At 41.7% G+C, this 26029-nt stretch overlaps 1 protein-coding gene across 3 annotated transcripts; it reads left to right on the top strand.

Moving 5' to 3' along the window:
* Positions 1 to 6432: 6432 nt before the first annotated feature.
* LOC108239359 (period circadian protein homolog 2) lies at positions 6433 to 24669 on the top strand. Of its 3 annotated transcripts, none has more exons than XM_017422021.3 (22): positions 6433 to 6583; positions 9849 to 10419; positions 12670 to 12762; positions 12994 to 13148; positions 13332 to 13453; positions 14627 to 14828; positions 15308 to 15359; positions 15970 to 16112; positions 17980 to 18058; positions 18186 to 18292; positions 18443 to 18596; positions 18696 to 18804; positions 18885 to 19152; positions 19380 to 19530; positions 19646 to 19782; positions 19898 to 20104; positions 20226 to 20471; positions 20895 to 22096; positions 22205 to 22418; positions 22574 to 22805; positions 22977 to 23127; positions 23228 to 24669. In XM_017422021.3, the coding sequence occupies exons 2-22, from the start codon at positions 9965 to 9967 to the stop codon at positions 23381 to 23383; spliced, it is 4635 nt and encodes a 1544-aa protein (XP_017277510.1). In that variant the 5' UTR covers positions 6433 to 6583; positions 9849 to 9964; the 3' UTR covers positions 23384 to 24669. The 3 variants fall into 3 exon arrangements, with proteins under 3 accessions (XP_017277510.1, XP_024862953.1, XP_037836434.1); XM_025007185.2 differs by lacking the exon at positions 6433 to 6583 and adding an exon at positions 8153 to 8174; XM_037980506.1 differs by lacking the exons at positions 6433 to 6583; positions 9849 to 10419 and adding an exon at positions 11538 to 11652.
* The last annotated feature ends 1360 nt before the right edge of the window (positions 24670 to 26029 follow it).

Below are 26029 nucleotides of genomic sequence, written 5' to 3'. Positions count from 1 at the left end.
TTTCTGATATGATGAATTTGAGATTTTCATTTGTTGTCATTTGTAATCATCAAAATTTAACGAAATAAACATTTGAAATATATGAGTTTGTATGTAATGTATGAATATAATATACAAGTTTCACTTTTTAAATGGAATTACTGAAATCAATCTACTTTTTCATGATATTCTAATTTTATGACCAGCACCTGTACATAATAAGGTAACCCAGTAGGACGTGAGAGTGGAGACTAAGAAAGAAATCCCATTTACAGGTCGAAAGCAGAAGTGTTCGATCTCATTCTGGAATGATCTGAAATCTGATGAAATGTGGGCTGTTCCTCATCAAACCAACCAGAGTTTCCCCACTTTTTCTGAAGGCTGAAACTCTGGGATTCTTTCTAAAGAATACTAACTAATTGCGACAGATTTTTACGTCAACCTTTAAACTCCAAAATCACTTTTTGGTTTCAAATAGAATACACAGGAATGTTATATTCAGAGACAGATCAGTACTCTTGGTATGACCCGGGTCAGTTTGGCACCAAGACATGATGTTTGAAGATATTCACGGCAGCCATTGTTTGTTCTCTTTCTTTGTGTCTGACTTTATATGAGTGTACATATAAAATAATCTGTAAGTTTTGTGGGTTTCAACTCCACATTGTAGTTTGACCTGAGGCGTATACAGACTGAACATAGAATAAATAGGGGGGCTTTGTGTCTCTGACTGACACAGAAAGACTGACTGCATATATATATATATATATATACAAAAATTATACCTCCACTGATGTTTTAGGAAGCATTTGTTTGTCTGTGCACAAGATTACTCACAAAGTTATGAACAGATTTTGATGAAATTATCAGGAAAAGTCAAACATGCTAAGAGGAAGAAGTGATTAGATTTTTTTAAGGATTCCAAGCAGACAGTGATCCTATGGCCTCAGCAGAGATTTGCTTCTGGTTTAAAATAGATTCAATCAGTGCTTGAACTATAAAAAAAAAAAGTCAAAATAAAAAAATCTAAGCAAAACAGTCTTGCAGAAAAAAAAGAATGTCTAAATGTGGACAGTGGGTGACATTCCTGTAAAAATATTACAGGAATGAACTAAATTCAGACTCAATAAAGAAAAATAGTTTAAATGTTTCTAGCTCCACCGGGGCACCATTGATTGTATGGGGATCTGTCCAGGAAGTACCCCGCCCCGGACAAGTCGTCTGCTGGGATACACTCCAGACCCCACTTCCCCACAACCCAGGACAGACCAGAGCAGATACAGAAAGGAAGTGAGTGAAATGTTTTCTACTGACCCAGGAATTTATTTCTATAAATGCATACCTTACAGGGACTTACGATATAAAAGAAATACAAGAAAGCAATCAGTCCCCATTCACCAAAAATAAATTCCAATGTTAAAAACAGTGATTCTATAAAAGCTAGATGACGACTAAATTTCCCATGTTGAAATTGAAAGATATCTGTGTTAGACCTCTTTTGTAAGCTCCTTCATCAGTCAAAGCTGGAGTTACAAACTTGATACAAGCAACAGTACTAAGACCTTCTCGTAGGATCAGTGAATTTAAAATCAGTTCTTGATAACCCACTATTCATAAATTGGTACATGCTTTTTAAATGGAGAAGGTTTCTGGTTATGTAATCCTAACAATCATGTCCAGTTTTCAAAAAAAAAGAAAGAAAGAAAGAAAGAAAGAAAGAAAGAAAGAAAGAAAGAAAGAAAGAAAGAAAGAAAGAAAGAAAGAGAAAGAAAGAAAGAAAAAAGCCAAAAGCCACCTACATCATGACTCACTCTTGTTTAGAGAAGTCCGCCCACCTGTTTGCTGCTGATGCAAATAAATCAAGTGTGTGATTTCATTTTATTTTCTAAGAAATGGGATGTTGATTCATGAATCATTCTTGTCTTACCCTCTATAAAGCACATCCACCCACACTAATAACCACAGATGGATGAATGTGGAACAGTCTCATTGTCAGGGTGCAGTGGGGTTGCTGGGGGGGCTTCCTGGGAGGAGAAAAAAAAATGAATGATATTTTTTGAAGTGGCAGGCAGAATTTGGGAGGTGGATCTCACAGATTTGGTTCTAACATACTCCTGTGAGCCTGCTGAATATCTTAAGGGTCTCTGGGGACCCACCTCTGTGGGGGAGGAGTGACAGCCACTTGAAACTGGTACTTGCAGTCATCAAAAAGCCCGAACCTCTGCTGTGAACCAATCTATGGAGGCTCTTGGAGTAAAATGACATAATAAGGTGTTGTACCCATGGTGTCATCTGGTAACAATACAGAGAGTGGTCTCCAGTCTCAGTCACGCATAACAAACTGTGATGACTAAGCTTGGCCCATAGTCACACTCACAGTGGCTGCTAGACAATCTGGCATGGGATAATGTGAACAAATGGGAAATCTTAAGAGGAAATTTTGAAAGGAGCCAATGCAGCTACCGCCCAAAACTCCAACATGAGCCTGTAATAAGCTGACCTATATAAAAGAGTGTAAAGAGAACCAAGATTAAAAAATAAAAAATAGTAAAGCTGCTGCCGGTGTCACACTTCTGTCTGTCACTCACTGCTTGTCCAGACAAAAATGCAGACTGAAAACTAAACCTTAAATAAACAGTTGCTGTGCAAAGGGTATTAGTCAGATATCAAAAATTCTTGAACTGTGAGTGTCAGAAGTTTGTGATGGTCACGTGTCAATTGTTTTAGGTTTCTGCATTGTTTTCTGTAAGAGATATCCATCCATCCATCCATCCATCTCCTATTGCTTGTCCGTGGTCGGGTCGCAGGGTCAACAGGTCCAAGAGGGAAACCCTGACATCCTTCTCCCCAGGAACACTTTCCAGCTCCTCCTGGGGGATCTCCAGGCATTCCCAGGTCAGAGAGGATACATAATTCCTCCAGCAAATTCTGGTCTGCCCTGAGATCTCTTCCCAGAGGGACATACCCGAAAAACCTCTAAAGGGAGGCATCCAGGAGGCATCCTAATCAAATGCCCGAACCACCTCAATGGACTCCTTTTGATGTAAAGGAGCAGCAGCTGTACTCCGAGCTCCCCCCGGATGACGGAGCTCCTCACCTGGCCACCCTACAAAGGAAGCTCATTTCAGCTGCTTGTTTCCGGGATTTTGTTCTTTTGGTCATGATCCGAAGTGAGTGTTTGAACATAGATGAACCAGTAAATCGAGAGTTTTGCTTTTCAACTGAACTCTTTCTTTACCACAACAACCGAAGAAATGCTCTCATTACTGCGGCCCAGATCCATTGATCTATCTCCCTCTACATCCTACAACACTTCCAGATACTTGAACTCCTCCACCAGAGACAAAGACTCATTCCCGACCCGGAGAGAGCATTCCACCTGTTTCTAGTTGAGAGCCATGGCCTCGGACTCAGAGAAGCTGAGTCTCATCCCAACTGCTTCACACTCGGCTGCAAACGGTCCTATCGCACGCTGAAGGTCATGGCCTGAAGACGCCAATAGAACCACATCATCCACAAAAAGCAGAGACAAGACCCTGAGGTTCCCAAACCAGACACCCTCCTCTTCACAACTGTGCCTGTCCATGAACACCACAAACAGGATCAGAGACAAGGGACAGTCCAAACGAGCTTGATGTAGATTGAACATAGGAGACACAACAAGTTCAAAAGATGCTTCACCTCCAGTTTTGAAGAGAATATTTTGAGATAAAATACAACTGAATCTGTGGAAGTTGTGGTGCGCACGCTCTGCATTCAGTGAGGATTTAGGAGAAAACTGTAAGTCCTACAACAGTGAGACACTCTGACAAGAAAAGAATGCCTCCATTACTTTGAACAGAATAGTAATCAGTGCTTACGCATTGGTTGATATTATTCTGTTAATTTAACAATCCTTCTGTGCAGCAATAGTGCTACAGACTGGCTGTATGTTGTATCCTACTCTTTAAGGAAAACATCACTTCAGTGCAACATTAAAGGTAAGACAGAAATTAATTAAAATCCCATCAATCCCACCAATAAAAAGACAGTCCTTCAACCACCAGGCACATTCTGATAAGCCAGTTTATCCTTGAATAGTTCAAAGCAGACATTTATAACTTAATTATTTTACAAGTGATGTCTTTTGTTCCTATCCAGTCATTCTTCTTCAAACAAATGAGTTCACGTTTCCAATTCATGTGTATTTTCCTTTCAGCTCCAGATATCTTCAAATACTCATTTTAGCTAAAATGAGTGTATTCCTACAAGGATTAATTCCTGTTTCAGATATCTACAATCTCATTGTTGCTGATTATCTGCATTTAGGAGCCTAAAATAACATGAACACTCGTTCGTCTTTGAAAATGTTTGACATCTGTGAAATATTGATGGTGGATAAGAAGAAAGCCATTCTGTGGAGTCAAATCAGAGCCATAATAGGTGCTTTTTAGACAACAGGATGATCACTTCACAATCCATATAATCATTTGAGGTAGGTCACTTTTTGTGTGTGTTTGTTTTTGCACTGGCAGCAGTATGGCTGTTTGTAGTCCTTTTAACTACATTTTACATATGTTTACATTGAGCTCCTGCTTTAGAGTAGACACTTAGCTCAGTGTGGACTCTTGATTGGTGAGGAGATATGATTGTTTTATACATAAATGTATATTGACTGACTTGGCTGATTGAATGCTCTTCCAACACTCACACTATCAAATTGCGCTACTATGGCTAAAGTAGAGGCTACTTAACTTTTGCCATTGTCTGCTATGACGTGTTCTTTAAACAAGCGCAGCACAAAGTGAGCTGATCTGTCGTATGAATCTCGTCTCCTCTAACTCCTTCTGGATGCTTGTAGCACTCTTTCAACCTCTGCGTTATGAAATCACAGCGTTGCCCTGACAATGTGAAAGCAAATGTGTAGGTTTTTATAATCGCTTCATAGTGGGACTAACAGTCCTTGTAATCCTCGGAGAATCCTTAAAAGAGTCCTTATAACTAAAGATATCATCTTACTGGGCTACCACTTCTGGTGACTAGTTGTTGAACAGCATTTGGGTTCTCAGCTTCCTTGGTTGAGTCGCAGAGGCAAGCAGTACTTTGGTTTGAATTTTGAACATGTTCAAAAAGTTTGTACAACCTATTTGCTCTCAAAGTAGTCATAGAGTCATCACAGGCTTCTCGAAGTCATCTAAAATTATTTGTTGGCGTTTGCAACCTGTATTCAGAGCACGTGAGGTGTATTTTGACACCTAGGTTGAAGCAGAAACTCTATAAAGGTCTAAAAACCATACTTTGATGACCAATAATAATTATTGAATAACTGGTCAAAATCTGCCTCTCTTCATTTCCAAAGCGTACTGCGGAAGATTAAATCATAAACATAAGGGTAGCTGCCAAGGTGGATACAATGTGGGTGGTGATAGGCAACAAGATAATATGCATGGCCTAGAGAACAGGTTTGCAAGCCATTCACACAAAAATAGACTGTGGTGTGGCTGCTTGGCTCGTTGGTTTCAAACACTGCAACAAAGAATTTGCCCATTTTCTCACAATTTCCTGACAACGTTGAGTTGTCATATAGGTTCCAACAGTCGCAGCCCAGGGAAATACTACCTTAATGTTTGGTCCAAAAGCACCACATACTCCATACTTACCTTCTGGATATCTGAACTTCTTGACTGGGAAGAATTAAATTATAGATATTTCCAGTGCACATCAAGTCTATCCATTAAATATTAAAACAGCTATATAAAACAGCCATAAAAGCTTTTTAAGGACTTTTACACATGTTAAAACTTAGTTTATCCCAACACAAGCTTAGTTGTGGAGATGCTGAAAATTAATTTTTACTAGTAGAAACGTTGTTTTACATAACAATTTTGACTCACAATATTGTCATTTTGACTTGGAGGATGGCTTTTACTGATATCTCAAAACATAATAAAGGTATTAGCCTGTTTTGATTATAAGTTACAACTGTCTGCCATGAACCCACACACGCCTCTGCTTAGTTTATTTTGTTAGGGTTGTAAGCAGGGTTGTAGTATGTGGTCAGTAACTTGTATTTTGTTGTTGCTAAGTCTAAATTAGTTTCTTGAATTGAGTGGATATTCTTTTAATATTGTGTTTGTTTCATGGCGTCTTCCTCACGCTTTTACATTTATGTAATTGCAAAATTTGAGAGGTTGTTTTGAGCTCTCTCACTCCCTGCAGTCGTAACCGCGCCGCTCCTACGCTACACGATACACACAACATGAGAATCCACGTGCAAAGGCCGACTTGTTTATATAAAACGACTGACAGCGCTCTGGACCAATCAGCTTCTGCTAATGCTGTTCCGTAACGTTCTCCATGGAAACCCCGATCTGACAGCCAATCGGGCTGGGCTTCGGGAGGAGTCTAAAAATGAGGTCGCGCGCCGCGATCGCCGATTGGCTGGCAGCCCTTTGTCGAAGAAAGCCGGGGAGGGACCGATGACTACTGTGTCAATCAGTCTGTGGCCATTCTCCCATTGAGGAATACTGGCTCCTTTGACTGAATGTTGTTGTCGCCGCTCGGCTTCGCTTTTTGTTTTTCACCAGAGACGAACAAAGAGACGGGCTTTACCTCGACGCTACAGGTTGGTTTCACTTCATTTGAACGTGCTAGTTTTAGCCGGAATGAGTTTTCGAGCACACACACAAAAAAATAAGTTGCATAACGAAATCGCTATGTGCGCATGCGCGGAAATCGTGCTTGCTCTACTTATTTTACTTTTATACCCCAGAAAATGCCGGTTTTAGCTTCCCGACCCCTCACATGGGAGGAAGGGAGTGGTGTGTCGTTGAATGTGTCGTCTGTGGGCAAACGGGGCCTGTTTTGTTGCGTTTTTACAACGATATCCTCACTTTTACATAACTGTGTCAGTGTACCGTGCAGTGGATTGCAGGTCAACGTGTGTGTGGATCTTGAATAGCAGGTCACTCGGGAGCTGAGGGAGGGAGGGCTGCTAATTCCCAGTAAAACTAATGTATTTTCTCCCTTTGTCATTTTTAATTCGACTGCTATTGACTGTAAATGTTAGCCTTGATAGCTTGAGAAGGTAAATTAAGGAAATGGGTTTTAAACCTGCTCCCTAGACTCTCTCTCTCTCTGTCTCACAGTAATATTACCAAGTCAAATGCTTATAGTTAGAGACTGAGTCAAGGCTTTAGGTTCAATTTACATGTGGATGTCTAGGTTTGTGTTTAGACTGATAATATTTAAACAGAGATCTTGTATAATTTATGATCGAGTGTTTTTTTGTGTTTTTTGTTACTAAGATAGTACATTTAGGGTATTTACAGAGGCCATTTGGACATACCTACATGCATGCAACCAAACATACAGAGAACTATGTGCCCCAACCCTACTTTAGCTGTAAACATGAGATCAGTGTAATACTTCCATTTAATACTGATAGGATTGAGATTAAAAGTTCTTAGAAAACCAAAGTCCCAAACTAAATTTAAGATGCCAGTTGTAGATATGGCAGTTCTATATTTAATGAGCGTTAATCACCTGTTTAATATCATTTCAGGTACTAAATCAACAGCAGAGGGATTTTGAAATAAATGCAGAAGTAGGCCATGACATTAAAATGATAATTACTCATTAATTATCTCTGAAGTACTGTATTTATGTTGTCCTTTCAGTTTCCTCCAGTTATACCTGAGGAATGCTTTTTCTTCCTCTTCTTCCCTGTCTTATTTTTTCTTTTTGAATGAAGAATTATTACGTCTAAGTCCAAGGAGAATACAGTACTTTTTTATCTACGCTGCTCGCTCCTTTTTCTGCATCCCCTGTAAGAATGCGCTCAGCGAGTTATGTGTTACAAGAAAAGGCATGTGGTTTTATGAAACAAGGCTGCCCGTGCTCCACTGTAGCACCATCCATGTGACTGCAGCCAGGTTGTATAAGTCCTGAGATCTGTGCTAGTATGCTGGCTGTATCAGCGCTCAGACTGAAACCGGGCTCAACTGGAAGCAGAGGCGCTTTCATTTTGTGGCTCTTTTGCTCCGTTTTCAGGCTTACAGGTTTATGTATTTAAACTGTCAATTGGAGATTTTTAGGGGCGTTTATTTGTCTTCACTCGGGTGAAGTTGTTACTCCATTTTTTTGGATACTTTTTACTTCTCCTTCTGAAAGATACAACTCAGCTGTTTGTCCAATGAAAGGGATTTTTCATTGAGGTAACCCAGTTTTTCAATATTTCTTGCATTTATTGTGTGCTGACTGAGGATTTCAATACTCTGCTATATGCAGTAAATCATCTGAGTTACAATGAAAACATTTAGTCTGTGTATTTATTTAGAGCATTAATTCTAATTTATGAGTTTGTGATGTTTGATGTTTTGTCACTGATTTGTTTTTGCTGACATTTTAAAAAATTGTTAATATTGTATAACATGAAGACATTGTATATCAGAGGGTTCGTTGACCTGACGTTACTTTTCTATGAGTGGCCCTCTTTCTGGCTGATGTCTCATTAACCTGTTGAAGCCTCTTCCTCTCTGATTGGCTGTGTGCAGCGGCCAATAGAAAGTCCATCAAGGCAACTCAGCTATTTCAGCTCTGTTAAACTCAGTGGGTCATCTTAAGAGGTGTTGGTGGATGTGTGTGGGTGGCTGGAAAGTGTGCTTGGGTTTTTTGTACGTCTAAAAACACACCAAGTCTTCTGTAAAAGTTACCTGTTTCATAAAACAACTTGTGTAAAAAGCAAAGAATAGACAAGCAGCTGAATGTGCAGTCTTACATAAACAGCTGCAACCTGATAAAGGGTTGCAAAGAAGCATTGAAATATTTTGGCACTTCTTTTTCAGGAGATGCTGTTGCAAATTTATTTATTTATTTTTATATTTTTTGGCCTTGGCAGACCTCAATAGCTCCAACTCCTTCGCTTTTGCCGTGGAGGACGTAGGAGGAAGTGGAGGAGGCTGTAAGGAAGATAAAAATGTTAGCTCCTGTATTTTTATCAACTCTCTTTTAGAGAAGAACAGTCTTTTCACTTCAAATCTCCTGAACAGATTATTTTTCCTAGGATCTATTGTGGTTTTCCATAAGGAAAAATAAGGTCATAATGTATTTGTAGTGTCTTTAGTTCTTTCAAGCGTGTTGGGACTTGACTGAAACTTAACATATATGGGGTTAATTGATCATTGCTGATGCTTAAAAAAGCTCTAGATAGTATGTGTACCTGTTGCTTTTTTTAATGCTCAGTGACTTTGTGGCTCCTAATTGTTGAAGAAGGAAGTATTTATTTAAAGCGTCAAGTCTAATAATGGCTGAGACTGCTGTCCATCAAGTGCGGAAACAGAGATCACCTCCTTAGAGATTAGTTGTCAGGTTTTCCATCCTACGTTGTTGTTGTTCAGTTAGTTAAAGGCCAAGCGGAGAGGAGAAAAGTTGATTATTTAATAGGATTTTAAAGCATTCTGTGCCATCTAAATACTAAAGGCTTTCTAGGTAATGTGCAAAAGTGAATATTTTGTTTGCATCATGTGTTCAGAGCAGCATTTTGACCTGATCAGATTCACTTTTTATGTGAAGAGCCTTTAGATACTTTGAAGCTTATCAAAGTGGTCCGGGGCCTAAATCTTCTTGGAAAGGGGCAAACAGCAGCCTGTTTACTGAACAGCCATCTGTGTGTGTGTGTTTATTTAGTGTAGTCTTTTAATGATGCTGAGAGTGAAAGCTGACTACTCAGATTGACCCTGTAGTTTTTATGGATGAACTTGATCCATATTTATTGCTTTTATTTTCAGGATACTTTTGTTTTCATTACCATTAATCTGTTAATGGTAAAGGCGCACTGTGTTGTAGAGGGACACACGAGTAACGTCACCTGTTCTGTCTTCCTCCCTCAGATTGACCCCCAGCTCCTGAAACATCCTCTCTGTTTTCATCTCAGTGCCGTGCACTCCACGGTATTGCCATGTGGAAGGTAACCTAGTGGTGAATTCCTCTCACTTTGGTCTATATCATGTCTGAGGACAGTGATCCGAAGCTTTACCGGTACTCAACTCTTGACACGCGCGAACGGAATCGGGAGAGGGTTGGTTTCCAGGCTGAGGAAGAGCAGAGCCAACTGTGTGGCTCGATGAGCCAGCTTCACTGCGTGGCCAGTGGTTACAACGAGGGCTGTGGCGGGCAGGACGGCGTGGAGCTCGAACCCGAGTTGGGACTGGCGTCTGAAGGGAGCGACAGCAGCCACGAGCACCCGGTCTCACTGGGCTCCCCCCATGACGAAAGGAAGCGACAGCGACCACCTTTGCACGAGGATGTGGAGATGGGTGGCAGCGGGTCGAGTGGCAGCGGGACGGAATCCCACGGTAACGAGTCACATGGCAACGAGTCCCACGGCAATGAATCTGTGGGCAGCTCTAATGGCAACGGAAAGGATTCTGCTCTAATGGAATCCTCAGGGAGCAACAAGAGGTAAGAGCCCTTTAGATGCACTGATTCATAGTAAACTGAGGTTTTCCCCCTCCACCATAGTTAGACTGGACCATCTAGGTCATGAAAGTAAGGTTCATTGGACTCACTGAAGGGTCATCTTCTCCAGAGTGAATTTTTTTAAAGTCAATCCCCAACTAAAGTCTTGTCAAGGCACTATACAATGAAAATAAAACAATTCCAGTTCATAAATCCAATTCTGATCTAGATTCAAATCCATTTACAGTCCATTCATTCCTATTACAATCCAGTATATTATGAAATGTCAGTTAGTAAAAGTTGTTCTATCTAAATAGGCCAGCAGATTGTGTTGAATCTTCACTTCGTCACAATCTGCCATCCTGAGCAGCACGTTAGCGACAGTAGAAAGGAATGGCTGCTTCTAACGGGAAGAAACGTCCACCAGATCCAGGCTCAGGAGGGAATCACAAGTCTTACCATCCAGTGGAGAGTGTTCAAAGTAGAATAATCACCAGAAGCTAAATAAAACAAATAAAGATGTGGTTTATGAGTTGTTATTGAGGAAAAGTGATGTGGTGTTTTCAAAAACTGGGTTGATCTTTTACAGTAAATTTAGGCTTTGTGTCTGAAATTGTTTTCGTCATATCAGAATAATATCTATTGCTTCACGATTTATTCCCCTCTGTAACACATAAGAGGGTCACAAACAGAGTGTGTTCACGACGTCCCCACAGGGATCAGCTATTTGGAAAACTCTAGGACTTTTGAGGCTGAAAAATCTAATAATAAAAACAACTTAGGGTAAACTGTTTAGGATCAGCCTTTGAAATACCAGAGTACACTAAATGTCTAATTTTCCAAAAGTAATCCAGAAAGTTTTATTCTTCCTAAACAAGTCTGGATTTCTACTAGTTTGACAACTGCAAATGATGCTCATTTCAAATTAAGACACATTAAGACACATTTTTCTTATTAGGAAACTGATCTTAAAGAGGACAGGATGGATGGATGGATGGATGGATGGATGGATGGATGGATGGATGGATGGATGGATGGATGGATGGATGGATGGACGGACGGACGGACGGACGGACGGGTGGATGGATGGATGGATGGATGGATGGATGGATGGATGGACGGACGGACGGACGGACGGACGGATGGACGGACAGGCAAACTCAGTATTTTAAAATAAAATCTGAAGGTTTAACCTCTCAGATGTGTTTCACGTTCTAGTTTCTTCAGAAATGAAAGGTTTGTTGGGCAGGTTCGAGTTTGTCAAAAATCTTCCAAGTTGTCAAAGTATATTTTTCAAACAAAGCCATAATTTGTTGTGTTCCACGATTTCAGCACACATTTCTAGACATACAAATTCACTCTCCTACCTGCTGGCTGCTAACACATAACTAATCTGTTGTTAAACACTGCTGTCTGTTTTTAGTGGCGTGTTTACTTGTTTACTGGTAATGTCAGTGATTATTGGGATTATTGCAGCTGTTCTCAGTTACATGGGACTTTATGTGACATTGTGTTTAGAGTTTTTAATACTTAGACTTTTCAGATTTGAGAGCAATTGCTCAGCAAAGCCGGCTTAAAATGCCATCATCTGTATCTGTTATTGCGCCACATGGAGAGAAGAGGATGTGCCCTTTCACTGATTTTCTGTGCAGTTTTTTTCTCCCATTTAATAGTGCCAGAAAAAAATATTTTAAAGAGGGAATGAAGGACTTGTTGACAACAGATACATGCAGCTTTTTACCCTCTGTTCTACAGAGTTCACTTCATGGATACTCAATAAATGTTTTAGACTCAATTTGGAGGCAACACTAAACTCAAAAGTGACAATTTGTCAGTTTTGCATTATCTTTAGCAAATATAGTCATTCAGTACCAAAGTTTTAGGCCTTCCATTTGTATTCAACTTCTTTCATTCTTTTCTCTGGTCTTCTTTTTCCACAAGCTGGGCTTTAGTTTAATATTTTACACCACGTTTCTGTTTTTGTTTCATTGCCATCTCTGTATTGTCAGGTTGTTAGTTGTCACAACATGTGACAACAGTAACATCGTTTAGACACTGTCTTTATTAGATACGTTCTGGTTCGGCTTGTTAAATACTTGGGATGAGAAAAACAAACCTTTTTTAATAGTTTAACCTAACAAACCAAGTTTAGGTAATCCAGATGATTCAGACCAGGTTTTCATTAGGTAAATGAAAGCATGTCTGTGCTGTTCTTTTATCTGTATTAACCTGACCTTTTGTTGGTTTTTCCAGTTCCAACTCTCACAGCCCCTCTCCACCGAGCAGCTCCAACGCCTTCAGTCTGGTGAGCTCTGAGCAGGACAACCCTTCAACCAGCGGTTGCAGGTTTGTACGCTCTTTGGTCATTACTCGATGCAGACTTTAGAGGCAGGCTGAGTCTTTATCTAAGTGAATTCTAGAAAGGTCTCAAAAATTAGATCAGCAGCAGACAAATGCCAACCTTCCCCCCTCCTCTCCCTCCTCCTCAGCTTCCTAAGTGTGAAATCGGAGGTTGACATCACTGGCGAAACCTTGTCATTTTGACACACGTGTATCTTTCTCTGTCACGACCTACAGCAGCGAACAGTCAGCCAAAGCTAAGACACAGAAGGAGCTCTTCAAGACTCTCAAGGAGCTGAAGATGCACTTGCCTCTAGAAAAGAGGAGCAAGGGCAAATCCACCACTGTCAACACACTCAAATATGCCCTGCGATGTATCAAACAAGTGAAAGGTAAGGCCTCCTCATGTTGACGTAGTTTTATTGCACACGTTCACATATTTATTTATGTATATTGTTCTTATAGTGTTTCACTGACGGTACACTGGCAAATTAAAGAAGTCTTTCCCCTTGAAAATCATAAAAACAGCAAAAAGTAGTGTATTGATGTGTGTATTGATCCACACTGTTTTACAGCCAATGAGGAATACTACCAGATGCTGATGATTAATGACAGTCAGCCACCGGGGTTTGACGTATCATCCTACACCATTGAAGAAATCAACACCATCACCTCAGAATACACCCTCAAAAACACCGTAAGTAACACCGGGCTTCACCTCACATCACAGCAGCAGTTTTTAGTTTTCAAACATGTTCTCCAGGTTCAGGATCTGAAACACTAAGGAGCTCTGAATAAGTCCAATAACCTCTCTTCATTTAAAGCAACAACCAACAGAAATACTGCTGCTTCTCAGAATATTAAACATTCTCACTGAGGTTTTCCAGCTTCTGCCGGAAATTTTTTATTAGATTGACATCTAGACTGTTTCCTAACCTTTTCCTTGAGTTAATATGAAAATATGTCTGAGTTTTTTTCCACTAAGCTACATCAGTGCAAACTGATGTCTAAATCTAATTAGTCAGAATCCTAAATGCCCTTTAATCAGCAGTCTGTGCTTGTGAATGTTCTTCTCTGTTTAAACCTGTTTCCAACCCCTGATAGGCATTTATAAACAGGCTGCAAACAGGAGTCACACATGCTGTTTAGAGCAGGATTTCTAAATGATGAAAGACCCAACAATGTTTTTTTCAGAATTGCAAACAATATTATTAATTCAGCAGAAAATTACAATTGTGAATGCAGTTTTATGCGGTGCATTGTAAGTGTTTATAGTAAAACAAACAGTACAAAGATGAGAGACAGTCGTGTTATCCCACCACTAACTGGATTCCTAATGAAAGCTGAAGCTCTGTGTTTTTGTGGCTTTGGCTTAAACTAGACAGACTAAAAGTAAAGCCAACTCTTTGTCTTTAAACATGGCGCTCACAGCATTTTTGTTGGTTGCTGGTCTTCTTGAGCCCGCCTCCTGGTCTGGTTCTTTGCTCTGGCCCAGTAAAGAGTTAGTGCTGAAGTCGTACCACATTTTTATTTTATTTTTTTTGGTGCCAGAGTTGGTTTTTCTGTGGTTGAAACAAAACAAAACGGGTAAAAAGAAGTAGCTTTGGAACTGTTTTGGTAGAAAAATGGCATTAGTGTTTTTTTGCTCTGTGCCATGATGCATTATCATCCAAAAAAATGTTTATATCAGTAAAAGTAATTTTCCTTTTAGAATAAGAAAGGTTCCTAAAATATATTTGCTCTCTGGTTATTAAGCTGTCATGCAGCCTCTTATCATACATGACTGTAGGCCTAGTAGGTTTAAATGAAGACAATGGCACCTTTCTCATTTCAAGCTGACTCTTTAACATTGGTATTTTTATACCTATAGGATATATTTGCTGTGGCGGTGTCACTCATCACCGGGAAGATTGTTTACATCTCAGACCAGGCAGCATCCATCTTGAACTGTAAGCGGGAAGTGTTCAACAATGCAAAGTTTGTAGAGTTCCTGACGCCTCAAGATGTCAGCGTGTTCTACAGCTTCACCACACCGTACCGCCTTCCTTCGTGGAGCATGTGCACCGGAGCAGGTATGGACCTCCAGAGCGCACTTCAACGTTTTTTTTTTTCCTCTGTTTGTCTGTGTTGCAGAATTGGATCAGGAATTTTTACTGCCAAAACTGTGCACGTTGCAAATCCACATGAAACACAACCCATGTCACCAGCGCTTCCACATGTTTCTATTTCCTTCACATGACGCACCCACACACACATGCTCACAAACACATCGCACATATTTCATTAACACGCTCATTCACACGTTAATGAATGCATGCCTCCCCACATGCCACTGCCTCATATTTGTTTCAAATAGAATCAGATATTAGGGCAGTCAGAAACACAGAGTCACTGTTTTATTTGGGTACATCTGCACACATCTGTGTAAGAGACAAACCTCTCAGATCCATTACACACTGCTTTGAATATGAGCGCCTAACAGAGTGGAAGTAGTCTGATTCTAATCATTTCCTGTAATGTTTGTCTTGCTTCCTGCCCATCTCTTATTCAGAGTCGTCTTCCACGGAGTGCATGCAGGAGAAATCCTTCTTTTGCCGCATCAGGTGAGTGGCAAAAAACAGAGGCGTCTTTGATCCATAGTTTCCTGCTCAGCACAAATTCTGAGTCAGCACGGGGCGCTGAGCCTAAGAGCTGATGAGTGAGGGGAGAAGGCGTGTCAGCGGCTGCAAGCTCGAAACTGTATCGCCATCTAGTGGTCAGATAATAATATAAATAATTAGGGGCAAAACACAATGTGTGGATAGTTTAAACTTACAGGTGTGGTATAGCAGAAATTTACTCTGACGCCATCACAGGGACAGTACTGTAGGTTTACCGTTAATCCCTACTAATTTACAAAGGTTACCATAATATGTCTAAATGTGCAAACTATCGGCTGTACGACTAAAACTAGACTTTATTAGCTGTAAGTACCTTATTCAAGGGATATTTATAATTCAATGTGGTGCTGAAATTGCTAAATTACTTTACGCTTTAATAAACTAAATGAATTTCTGATTAGTTCCCATAAAAAAAAATGCTCTTATCCTTTTTTTTCAGCAAAAACTAGGGGATTTTATTAAGTTAAGTTTTGTTGAAATGTGAGCTTACTTTGCAAATTGACATGTGAAGCTGCTGATGGTTTTATAACTCTGTGTGTTCATCTTGCTGCAGTGGCGGTAAGGAGCGTGAGGGGGATCTGCAGTACTACCCTTTCCGTATGACCCCTTACCTGATGAAGGTCCAGGATGCTGAGCTGGCCGAGGAGCAGTTCTGCTGCCTCCTGCTGGCTGAGAGGGTACACTCTGGGTATGAAGGTGAGAACTGAAGATACATGGCTTCGCACACATTTCAGCTTTTATTTGACTACATACATAATGTTTCCCCTCTTAATGCTTAGTTTTACATATTTATTAGCCAAACTAATGAAGACATAAATTAGTCAATAATCAACGATCTATAGGAAATAACATTTTCCTTAATAAACTTGTCTGATTATTAACAAGTTTACTTAATGTTTGTGTTTATATGTGCTGAGTTAAATAATCAGATGTAATCGCAGTGCTTTCGCCTCAGGTCCTATCAGTTGCTGAGCTCAAATATTAGATTTCTTTTTGTTTAGAAGTGTTATCTTGGTACATGTCCGCTGGTCATGTTGAACAGATGGTGAGCCTTATGTCATGCCCTGAAAACAAGTTTACATCAGCCCCTGGATGGCAGTAATCCTCTACCATTCATAATACGTCTATACATAACTTGCAGTCCACAAATTATAGTCTGCTCTTTAGGACTTTGATTTATGATGTTTTGTGTAACTTTTAAACTTTTCTTACTTCTTTGATCTCTTACTTTGGCAAATATTGGGATAAGAGGCCTTTCAGTAAAAAAAAAAAGTGAAAATAAACTCACTGTAATGAGTGCTTATTAGTATCATCATGAGTTAAAATGTACTTTTATTACACACTGAAACCGGTGCTATAATGATTACAGTTATGAGTTTAATCATGTTTGGAGAATGAAATGTCAGATGTAGTTTTGTCATCATGCAGTTACCCTGACTCACATGTAGCTGCTCAGCTCCTCTCTCCTCCTCTGTTCTTTTCTCTTCACCTGCCCTGTTTTACTCAACTCCGCTTTTACACGAGGAGAACTGACACAGAGACAGAAAAACTCTGAGAAACAGCACTGGAGGCATGACATAACGCATCTAGCATCAGATAATACCTGGGTTGGGTCGTTTTTGTACCTTTATATTAATAAAAATAATTTCTAAAGGGATTGTGCTATTCAGTAAAAGATTAATTACGACCAGAATACATATTACTTTTAGCTCAAGGGCCCTTGCTTAAAGTAACTTCTCATGAAAGACAAGGGTTTAATGTATGTCTGGAGTGAAAATAAAATTCTTGTATTATCTGTATATTATCTGTGTGAAATCAGTCTTATCAACTAATAAATGAGGCTTTGAGCAGACAGACACGAGCCGATTGGTTCTCAGTGTTAGCGATACTTTAGCATCATGTTAGTCAGACATGAGTGTGTCAAACTACTGATATAGCTGGCAAGCTAAACTGTCTCCCACTCCATTTCTAGGTAGGGAAAGGTAACATCCGATGATTGTTTAAGCATCTCTCTTTTCAATAAAACTACGAGCTCGCCAAAACCCTGTATCTCCATGACGTCTGTTCTGGTTCTGACTGAGACTGACTGACGAGCAGGGCTGCAGATAGGAAATGACGAACTATTGACTGTATGGTATTTTAACCAAATGAGGCATGTGTTGTGATTGGCAAACATGCCCTCAAGAGGGGGAGGGGGTTGCGCTCTTGGCAGGCACAGGACTTTTTAATGATATGTGGGTGTTTGTGTGAATAAAAACAAGGTTTTTTCGGTGCATAGAAATGCCAGAACTATCATATATTTGGGCTTTTTAGAAACTATTTATCATATTTAGTATAGGCCCCTAAAGTATTATATAAATACAATAATTGTCATTTATCTGGCAACACTGCTGATGACACTGAGGAGGAAACTAAAGAGAGGAAATTAATTTCTCAGAATGAGAAATCAGAGTTATCAGGTTTTCCACAGCAGAAAACAAACCACAAAAGTGTTTCAATCCTTGTCCTAATTGTTAAACTTGTTGTTTTAATTATTTATAACACAAGATTTCTCTCTGCTCAGCTCCCAGAATTCCCCCTGACAAACGGATCTTCACCACCACACACACACCCAACTGTGTGTTTCAGGATGTAGATGAGAGGTGGGTGGAGTCTCTGAAAAACCATCACAAGAACTTTTTTGTTGCTGTTTTTTTTTTTTTCTTCCACGAGTGTACATACTGCGCATCTTTGCACTAAAGTAATCATTTCTGTTTGTTTTTGGAACAGGGCCGTCCCTCTTCTGGGTTACCTGCCCCAGGACCTGATCGGGACCCCCATACTACTTAATCTGCACCCGAGTGACCGACCCTTAATGCTAGCTGTTCATCGCAAAAGTAACTAGTTTTTATTGACATTTTTGAAAGTGAAAGGATTTTTGTTGTGCTCAGTTATTTCTTATTGATCTGAAATACTTTCAACAAAATAAGATTTCAGTATTTTAAGGGGTTATAGAATATTTGAATGATCTGGCCTTTCTGTTTCAGTTCTGCAGTGTGCGGGTCAGCCCTTTGACCATTCCTCCATCCGCTTCTGTGCAAGAAATGGCGAGTACATAACCATCGACACCAGCTGGTCCAGTTTCGTCAATCCCTGGAGCCGGAAGGTCTCTTTTGTCATTGGCAGACACAAAGTGCGCATGTAAGTATTTTCATCTTGTTGTTTTCAGTTCTTTTTTCTGTTTGTTTGTTTTGCAGTCCATATGAAAAGGTAGATGACACTGGTGTCTCTGTATTTCAGGGGTCCTGTCAACGAAGATGTTTTCGCAGCTCCCGCTTTCCACGGAGGGAAGATGATGGACTCGGACATCCAGGAAATTAGCGAACAGATACACAGACTGTTACTCCAAGTATGTAAACGCACACACAAGTTGAATTCTTACACAAAAATAGGACTCTGTGACGTGTTTAACAGCCTTTTTCTCTTCAGCCGGTCCACAACATGGGGTCCAGTGGTTATGGCAGCTACGGTAGCAACGGCTCCCACGAGCAGCAGGTGAGCATCAGCTCGTCCAGTGAAAGCAATGGCAACATCACAGCTGGGAACACAGCAGAGGAGACCAGCAAGACCAAGCCATCTAGGACCTTTCAGGAAATTTGTAAAGGCGTCCACATGCTGAAGAACCAGGACTCTCAGGTCTGCCTGCGCTCCTCCTCACCATGGCCTCCTAAAAACGAACAGAGGAAGACCACTGACAGTAAGTCTGCTTTACTACAGTTAAACCTGCATGGCCACTTATTACTGCAGGAGCTAGAACATTAGTTGATTCCTCTGATGGAGCTATTATGATCAACAGCATATTCTGCAGCACAAAAGCTCACATTTGCACATCTTGTCAGAAATCTATATTGTGGTAAAAACGTTAAAAATATAAACTGACTTTATGTGTGTTTTCCAATGTTTTTTTTCTCTCTCCTTGTTCAGCTTCAGCAGCTCAGAGGAGTTCACTTGTGCGTCTGAAGGACTCTGCGCCACAAGTCAGAGACAGCACTGGAGCCAGCATAGAAGACTTCACCTGCAAAGACCAGACTGTCTGCTCTTACCAGCAGATCAGCTGCCTGGATAGTGTTATCCGGTCAGTTCCATCTTTATGATTTGTTTTGTTTGTTTGTTTGTTGTCATAAATGATCTTTAAAAACATACGTAAGTAACTTGTGATTGCCCTAATTTAAACCATTTCTGATTTTTAGGTATTTGGAAAGTTGTAATATCCCCATCACAGTGAAAAGGAAGTACCAGTTCTCCTCAAACACCACCTCATCCAACTCAGATGACGACAAGAGGGGCTCAGAAGATGGCATGCAGGTGCCTCAGGGTACACACACAGGTATGAACACTCACATCTGTGCACATCTGCACAATGTGTGGTCTCTCTTGACACTCATGATGACATATACTGTAATCTAAAACCCGTAATTGATGAAACATCTCTTCCAATCCAGATGCTTTGATGCTAGACACCCAGCCAGGGATGTCCAACATGAAAGCACCTAAGAAGCCTCCATCCGGGGCAGCTGCTGTGGTGGGGGGCACTCTGGCACCCCTCACTCTGCCGAGTAAGGCTGAGAGCGTCGTATCAATCACTTCACAGTGCAGCTACAGCAGCACCATTGTCCATGTGGGAGACAAGAAGCCTCAGCCGGAATCAGGTGGGTTTCTGCCTTCAGTCCTTTAAAAACAGAAACAGAACACAAAGAGAAACAGAAAGCACATCTGCGTGTTGAACAGTAAGCTGTGTTTGATGTTTGTGGCTCTGTTTTTGTGCTGCAGAGCTCATCGAAGATGTTGCAGAGAGTCCAGCGCCCCCTGCCGTGCCGGTCAGCATGGTGTCTCCTCCCAGCCAAGAGAAGGAGGCCTACAAGAGGCTGGGGCTGACGAAGGAGGTGCTGGCAGCACACACCCAAAAAGAGGAGCAGGCCTTCCTGAACCGCTGCAGAGAGCTCCGCAACGCCAGGAGCCTCCAGAAGGAATGCTCTTCATATCCGCACAATCAGAGAGGTCCAGCCAACGCTGAAGGTACTGCAGGTTTAATTATTCTCAGATCAGACTCAGGCTCAGATAGGACTGGAGAAAATCAGCGAAGATCTTTTAAGATATGCAAGCCATTGTTGAACAGTTTTGTGATTGGTGTGATATATTAGTTTGACTAAAGACATCTGATAGGTTTAACAGATAAAGCTGTCAATAATAAAAAATAAAATTTAATGCAGTAAGAAAAAAACTTACTTTACTTCAAATTATGAATGTTTTTTTATGAGATACTAAAAAAATTGCTGTTTTAAAGATATTTATTCAAATAAATTTGCATTTAATTGATGTGATAAGTAATTATTTTCTTTTAATTAAGTTGCTTTTGTCCTGGTGTCTTGTTTATTTACAATAATTTATGCATTTGTCACTGTGTAATATGTTTCCTTGCCTCTACATGTATTATCTCAGAGTCATCTGGACTACAAGGTGCAGCCAAACAAGGCACCACCAGGCCTGAGACGACTGCCAAAAAGGGCAACCGCAACCGAAAGTCCAAAAAGCCACGAATGAAGCATCCTGACTCATCAGACAGTGCTGTGTCCAATCGCAAACCCAGACCCCCTCTGCAGGGACTCAACCAGACCTCATGGTCTCCGTCTGAAGCATCCCAGTCAGCTTTTAATGTCTCCTACCCCACCATGGTGCCTGCTTACCCTCTCTACCCCCCGACAGCTGCTGCTTCAGCTCAGGCTTCCCGCCCTGACCAGTCTCTCTCCTCTGGCTTTGGCGAAGGACAGAACGCCCAAGCTCCACCCACTACCACTCCATTTCCCGCACCTATTGTTACACCTGTGGTGGCTCTGGTGCTGCCCAATTACCTCTTCCCTCAGATAGGACAGTTAAATCAGATGGGCCAGCTGGGAGCTGCGCCGAGACCAGCGTTTTTCACTGAGCAGACCCAGACACAGACTGGATACTCTACCCAGCAGCCCTTTCAGACCCCACAGCCAGCCTACCCCATGCAAACACAGCCCTCCTTCACCAGCCAGCCAGTTGGGGGGTTCCCTGTGCAGACTGCCTTTTCTCCACAGCAGCCTTTCCAAGCAGCTCAGACCCCCTATACCACCCAGCAGCCTTTCCAGGCTCCTCAGACTGCCTACACTACCCAGCAGCCTTTCCAGGCTCCTCAGACTGCCTACACTACCCAGCAGCCTTTCCAGGCTCCTCAGACTGCCTACACTACCCAGCAGCCTTTCCAGGCTCCTCAGACTGCCTACACTACCCAGCAGCCCTTCACTGGCCAGTCCTCGTTCCCAGTGCAGACTCAGTTCGTTCCTCAAGCTCCTTATCCAGCTCAGCCCTTCCCCTACAGCATAGCCCCAGAGCTCCCCAAGACCCCCGCAGCTGAGCCCAGGGAGGGAGCAGCTTCACGATCCTCCACCCCTGCCTCCGGGGCTCGAGAGCCCACCACATCGCCTCCACTGTTCGAGTCCCGTTGCAGCTCGCCCCTGCAGCTCAATCTGCTGAGCATGGAGGAGGGCCAGCGCTCGGTTGAACGTCAGGACAGCACAGCGCCCCCTGCTGGAGGGCAGTGCTGTGGCGCAGCAGTGGTGTCAGGGCCAGCAGGGGAGAAGAACGGAGGTGCAGCCAAGACTGATAATCATCAACAGGTGAGAGCCTCAGAAAAACTCATAAATAACCTAAAAACATTTAAATTTTAACCGAGCTGCAACACATGAGAAAAGTGTCTGAAAATTATCCTTGGTTGTTTTCTTTAGCTGGAATCAAGAGGCGATAGTGCCCACAGCGATGGTAACTCCTCATCCTGCGACCTGCTGGACATCCTGTTGCAGGAGCAGGAGGATGCCCACTCCGGCACTGGATCCGCCACCTCTGGCTCCATGGGGTCAGGTCTGGGCTCAGGCTCAGCATCAGGCTCAGGCTCCAACGACTGCCGGACCTCAGCCAGTGGAGCTTCTGGCAGCAGAACAGGTCAGCTGAAGAACATCCAAGTGTTTTTTTTTTCTCTCATTCTATAAACTGAAGTAATTCTAACTAATCTTGATACTCATTTTTAATAGAAAATAAAAAATATATATTTCTCTTTTCTCAAGTTTTTCCTCCTTTCTTCCTCTAACCGTGTGCAGGAAGCAGCAACACCAGCAAGTACTTTGGCAGCGTTGACTCTCTGGAGCATGACCCCAAAGGGAAAGCTAAAATCAGGGGCGAAGGGGGTTCTGATGGCAGCAAATCCCAGGCCAAGGCCTCTGCTCAAGGAGAAGGGGAGCATTTCATCAAATATGTTCTGCAGGAGCCTCTTTGGCTGCTGATGGCCAACGCTGACGACAAAGTCATGATGACGTATCAAATGCCATCCAGGTGAGTTACCAACCGGAAGCAGGAGTTATTTCAGGGTAAACAGATTATTAGTGCCCTTTGTTGTTGTTGTTTAGTTCCCAACTTTCAGCTCTTATATTTTCAGTCCTTATGTGTTAATCACTTAACAAGTTTCAGGCTCGTAAAGTGTGATTTGTGTTTGCTGTCAAAAAGGGACATTCAGAGAGTTCTGAGAGAAGATAAGGAGAGGCTGAGGCAGATGCAGAAGAGTCAGCCTCACTTCACTTCAGATCAGCGGCGGGAGCTTGTGGAGGAACATCCCTGGATGAGGAGGGGGGGTCTCCCTGCAGCCATCAATGTGAAGGTTAGATGCACAAAGATCGTTTTAGACAAGAGGCAGACGGTAGTTCTGTCATCAGCTGTTGGAAAGGTCGTTAACCTCGTGTGGTTGTGTGTGTGTTCAGGAGTGTGTGTACTGTGAGGACGCAGTAGCCGGGCCCATTGAGGAGGACATGCCGGATATGGACATGGGCGACCTGGGAGAGGAGCTGGGCAGAGACGGTCAGAGAGCCCAGAGCCAATCGGAGGACTCGAAGCCTCAGTCAGAGCCTGGCTCCTGAACATTACACGGGCCACACGGATCCAGACCTGGACCCTCATGATACACACACATACACACACATTCTGGGGGTGTGCCTGACCATCTGGACAGCTCAGCGTTGCCATTGTGATGCTTTTGAGGATGTGTGCTCGTGCTGTATTTGTGTGTGTTGGTTGTAGGGCTGACACTAGAGTGCAGTTTTTAGTGCACCCTCACAGGGAGCAGGAGCGCTTTGTGAGGATTTTCTAGACATGGCCCCTCACCAAGTATTTTTATCATCTTACACACAAATACAGACTAAAATTACTTGGCACAAACCTTTTTTTATTAAGTTATTTCCCAGCCTCTCTGAGGCAGCCATTTCTTCTGAGACAAATCAAGTTAAATGGCTAAAAAAAAAAAAACATTCTCTAAATATCTCAGTAATGTATAAAACTTGTGATAATGTTATTTTTACAAAACATTTGTCTAAAAAAATATTTTGTATGAAGCTGTCCAGCATTGCTGTTACAATACTGTGCTGCTCCGCCTCACGTTTGTGTTTTTCCTTGACTCGCCGAGCGGTCGCATCAGGAGCCTTTAAATCCCAGCATGCCTGGTGTTTTCCCATCAGGATTAGGGTGGAGTGGTTGTGGCGTGTATATGATGCTGGTAAATAGAGACCAGAACTCACACTTTTGTGCCATGAGTGGTTTTGAGTTGTACCACTCTCTTTGGACCTAAGTATCGGTGCGGTAGTGTTGGCACTTAACTCGGCAGCCGACAAAATGAAATGTAGGAATGACAATCGGATACATGAAATGTATTTATTTAAGTATTTTATTTACTTTATAGTGGGTAGTGCGTCTAGAGCAGATGGTAAAGCTAAAGCCAAATTACTACAGCTATGAGATGATATACTAACACTTTAAACGCTTAGTCAGGAAGCACTACAGAGCCCTTCTTGTCACTTTGGAAGTGTGGTTTACTTCTTTATGTCACAGTCTGACCTCTGAGTGTTGTCACCCTCTCCTTAAAACGCCGGTGGTATGAAGGAGTGGGTATCATGACAGCTTCAGAAGCTGCTAAAATATCTTAGTGTAAAACAAAATCAAGGTTTTAGGGGTTTATTTACTTTTCCAAATTGGTTTAGATTTTGTTTTTTAAAGAAAAAGTATTGTTCATCCAAATTACAGAAAATAAAAAGTATTTCTTTTGTAATGTTCTGTTGAAGTAAGGCGGCACCTTTTTATCGCTTTTTGAACAAATCAGTGGGAATTTATGCAAAACTACAGGGTCTCCATTTGCGTCCCCCCCCCCCCCNCCCCCCCAAAAAAAAAAAAGATTTTTCTGAGTAGTAAAACAGAAAGTAGTGCATCTTTGCTTCTTTCAGTAACCTTAGCATATTTCCACACCAGGTGGGAAGACTGCAGGAGTGCATGTGTGTGTGTGTGTGCAGCAATACAGATCCTTGAGTATTGTGAAAACTATTACAGTGTGTGACTCTGAGGTCAATGATGAGCAGGAGTCTGCAGTCTGATCTGGAAACGAAACAAGTGTAGCAAATCCGAGGATCACTTTTCCTCCCGAAGCTTTTTTTTATGACAGCTGTGTTAGATAGAAGCTTCAGGAAGCTGATCGTGATTTAACGGCAAGTTCTCGGAAACTGATCCGCGCCGGCTCACACCGTATAGGAACAGGGAACAACTATGGTGCTAACACAGAACAGCTGGAGCCTGTGAATGTAACACAGACTGGACCAAGAGCGCCACACTCGCTTAGTTCACATTCATGTTTGAGTTTTGTTTTGATTTCTCGTTACCGTTTCAGAATTTTTTTATTCTATTTTTCTATTTTCCTCGTGTGTTTGTGTGTGGTTTAGTAGTTCGACAAAGGTAAAAGCTTTTTGAGTGTCATCGGGGACGAACCCTACCTCTAACCAATCCCAGGTCGTGTTACTGTAAACTGATCATAGGACGTGTACGAATGTGGAGAGATGCGCGGCGCGTTGGCATTTTTAAACGATTCCGGTGAGCGGTGGACCTGTAGAGACGTGTTTGGACTTCTTCTGCCTGCTCTCTGCCTCTGTGACTGAATGAACGAATGCACAGGAAGTACTTTAGCAACAACACCTTATCTCTGTCTTTTATTTATTTCTGTGCAAATTGTATCCTCCAGCCCTTGCAGCGTGTAACTGAGCTCTAAAGACTGCCAGACCGTCATTTGTTCCTTTGAGAACTACATAAATTGAAGCTCCTCAGTGCTGCGCGTTTGTTTCAGGGCTCAGCGAACAAGAACTTGACTTTTGATTGTCCCATGCTGGTTTGGTTGTCGGAGCAGTATCTGCACATGATGATGTTTATGATCGTGTAAACTTGTCTCATTTCCACTGTCCTATATTAAACCAGCACAACTGTGTGCATTTTTGTAGCTGAAAAAGACATGTTGTTTGAAACTGGGAAACAATGTTGTAATAAAACTGCCGTAATATAACCAGTATGATTTATTGTGTTCCTTTTTTTTATTGTACCTCTGCCTTCAAAAAGAGGAAGAAAGGAATAAAAGATCAATTTAATGTGTATCAGATTGTTTTTCTGAACCATCAAGACGACTCTACTAACCATAGGACCACCATTATGACAAACATCAACAGTAACATTAATATAAAAAAAAAAAAAACTTGCTT

Source organism: Kryptolebias marmoratus, linkage group LG2 (assembly GCF_001649575.2).
Source record: "Kryptolebias marmoratus isolate JLee-2015 linkage group LG2, ASM164957v2, whole genome shotgun sequence".
Lineage (NCBI taxonomy): Eukaryota > Metazoa > Chordata > Actinopteri > Cyprinodontiformes > Rivulidae > Kryptolebias > Kryptolebias marmoratus.
Note: the sequence above shows the minus strand (reverse complement) of the source record. Positions and strands in the feature narration are given on the sequence as shown.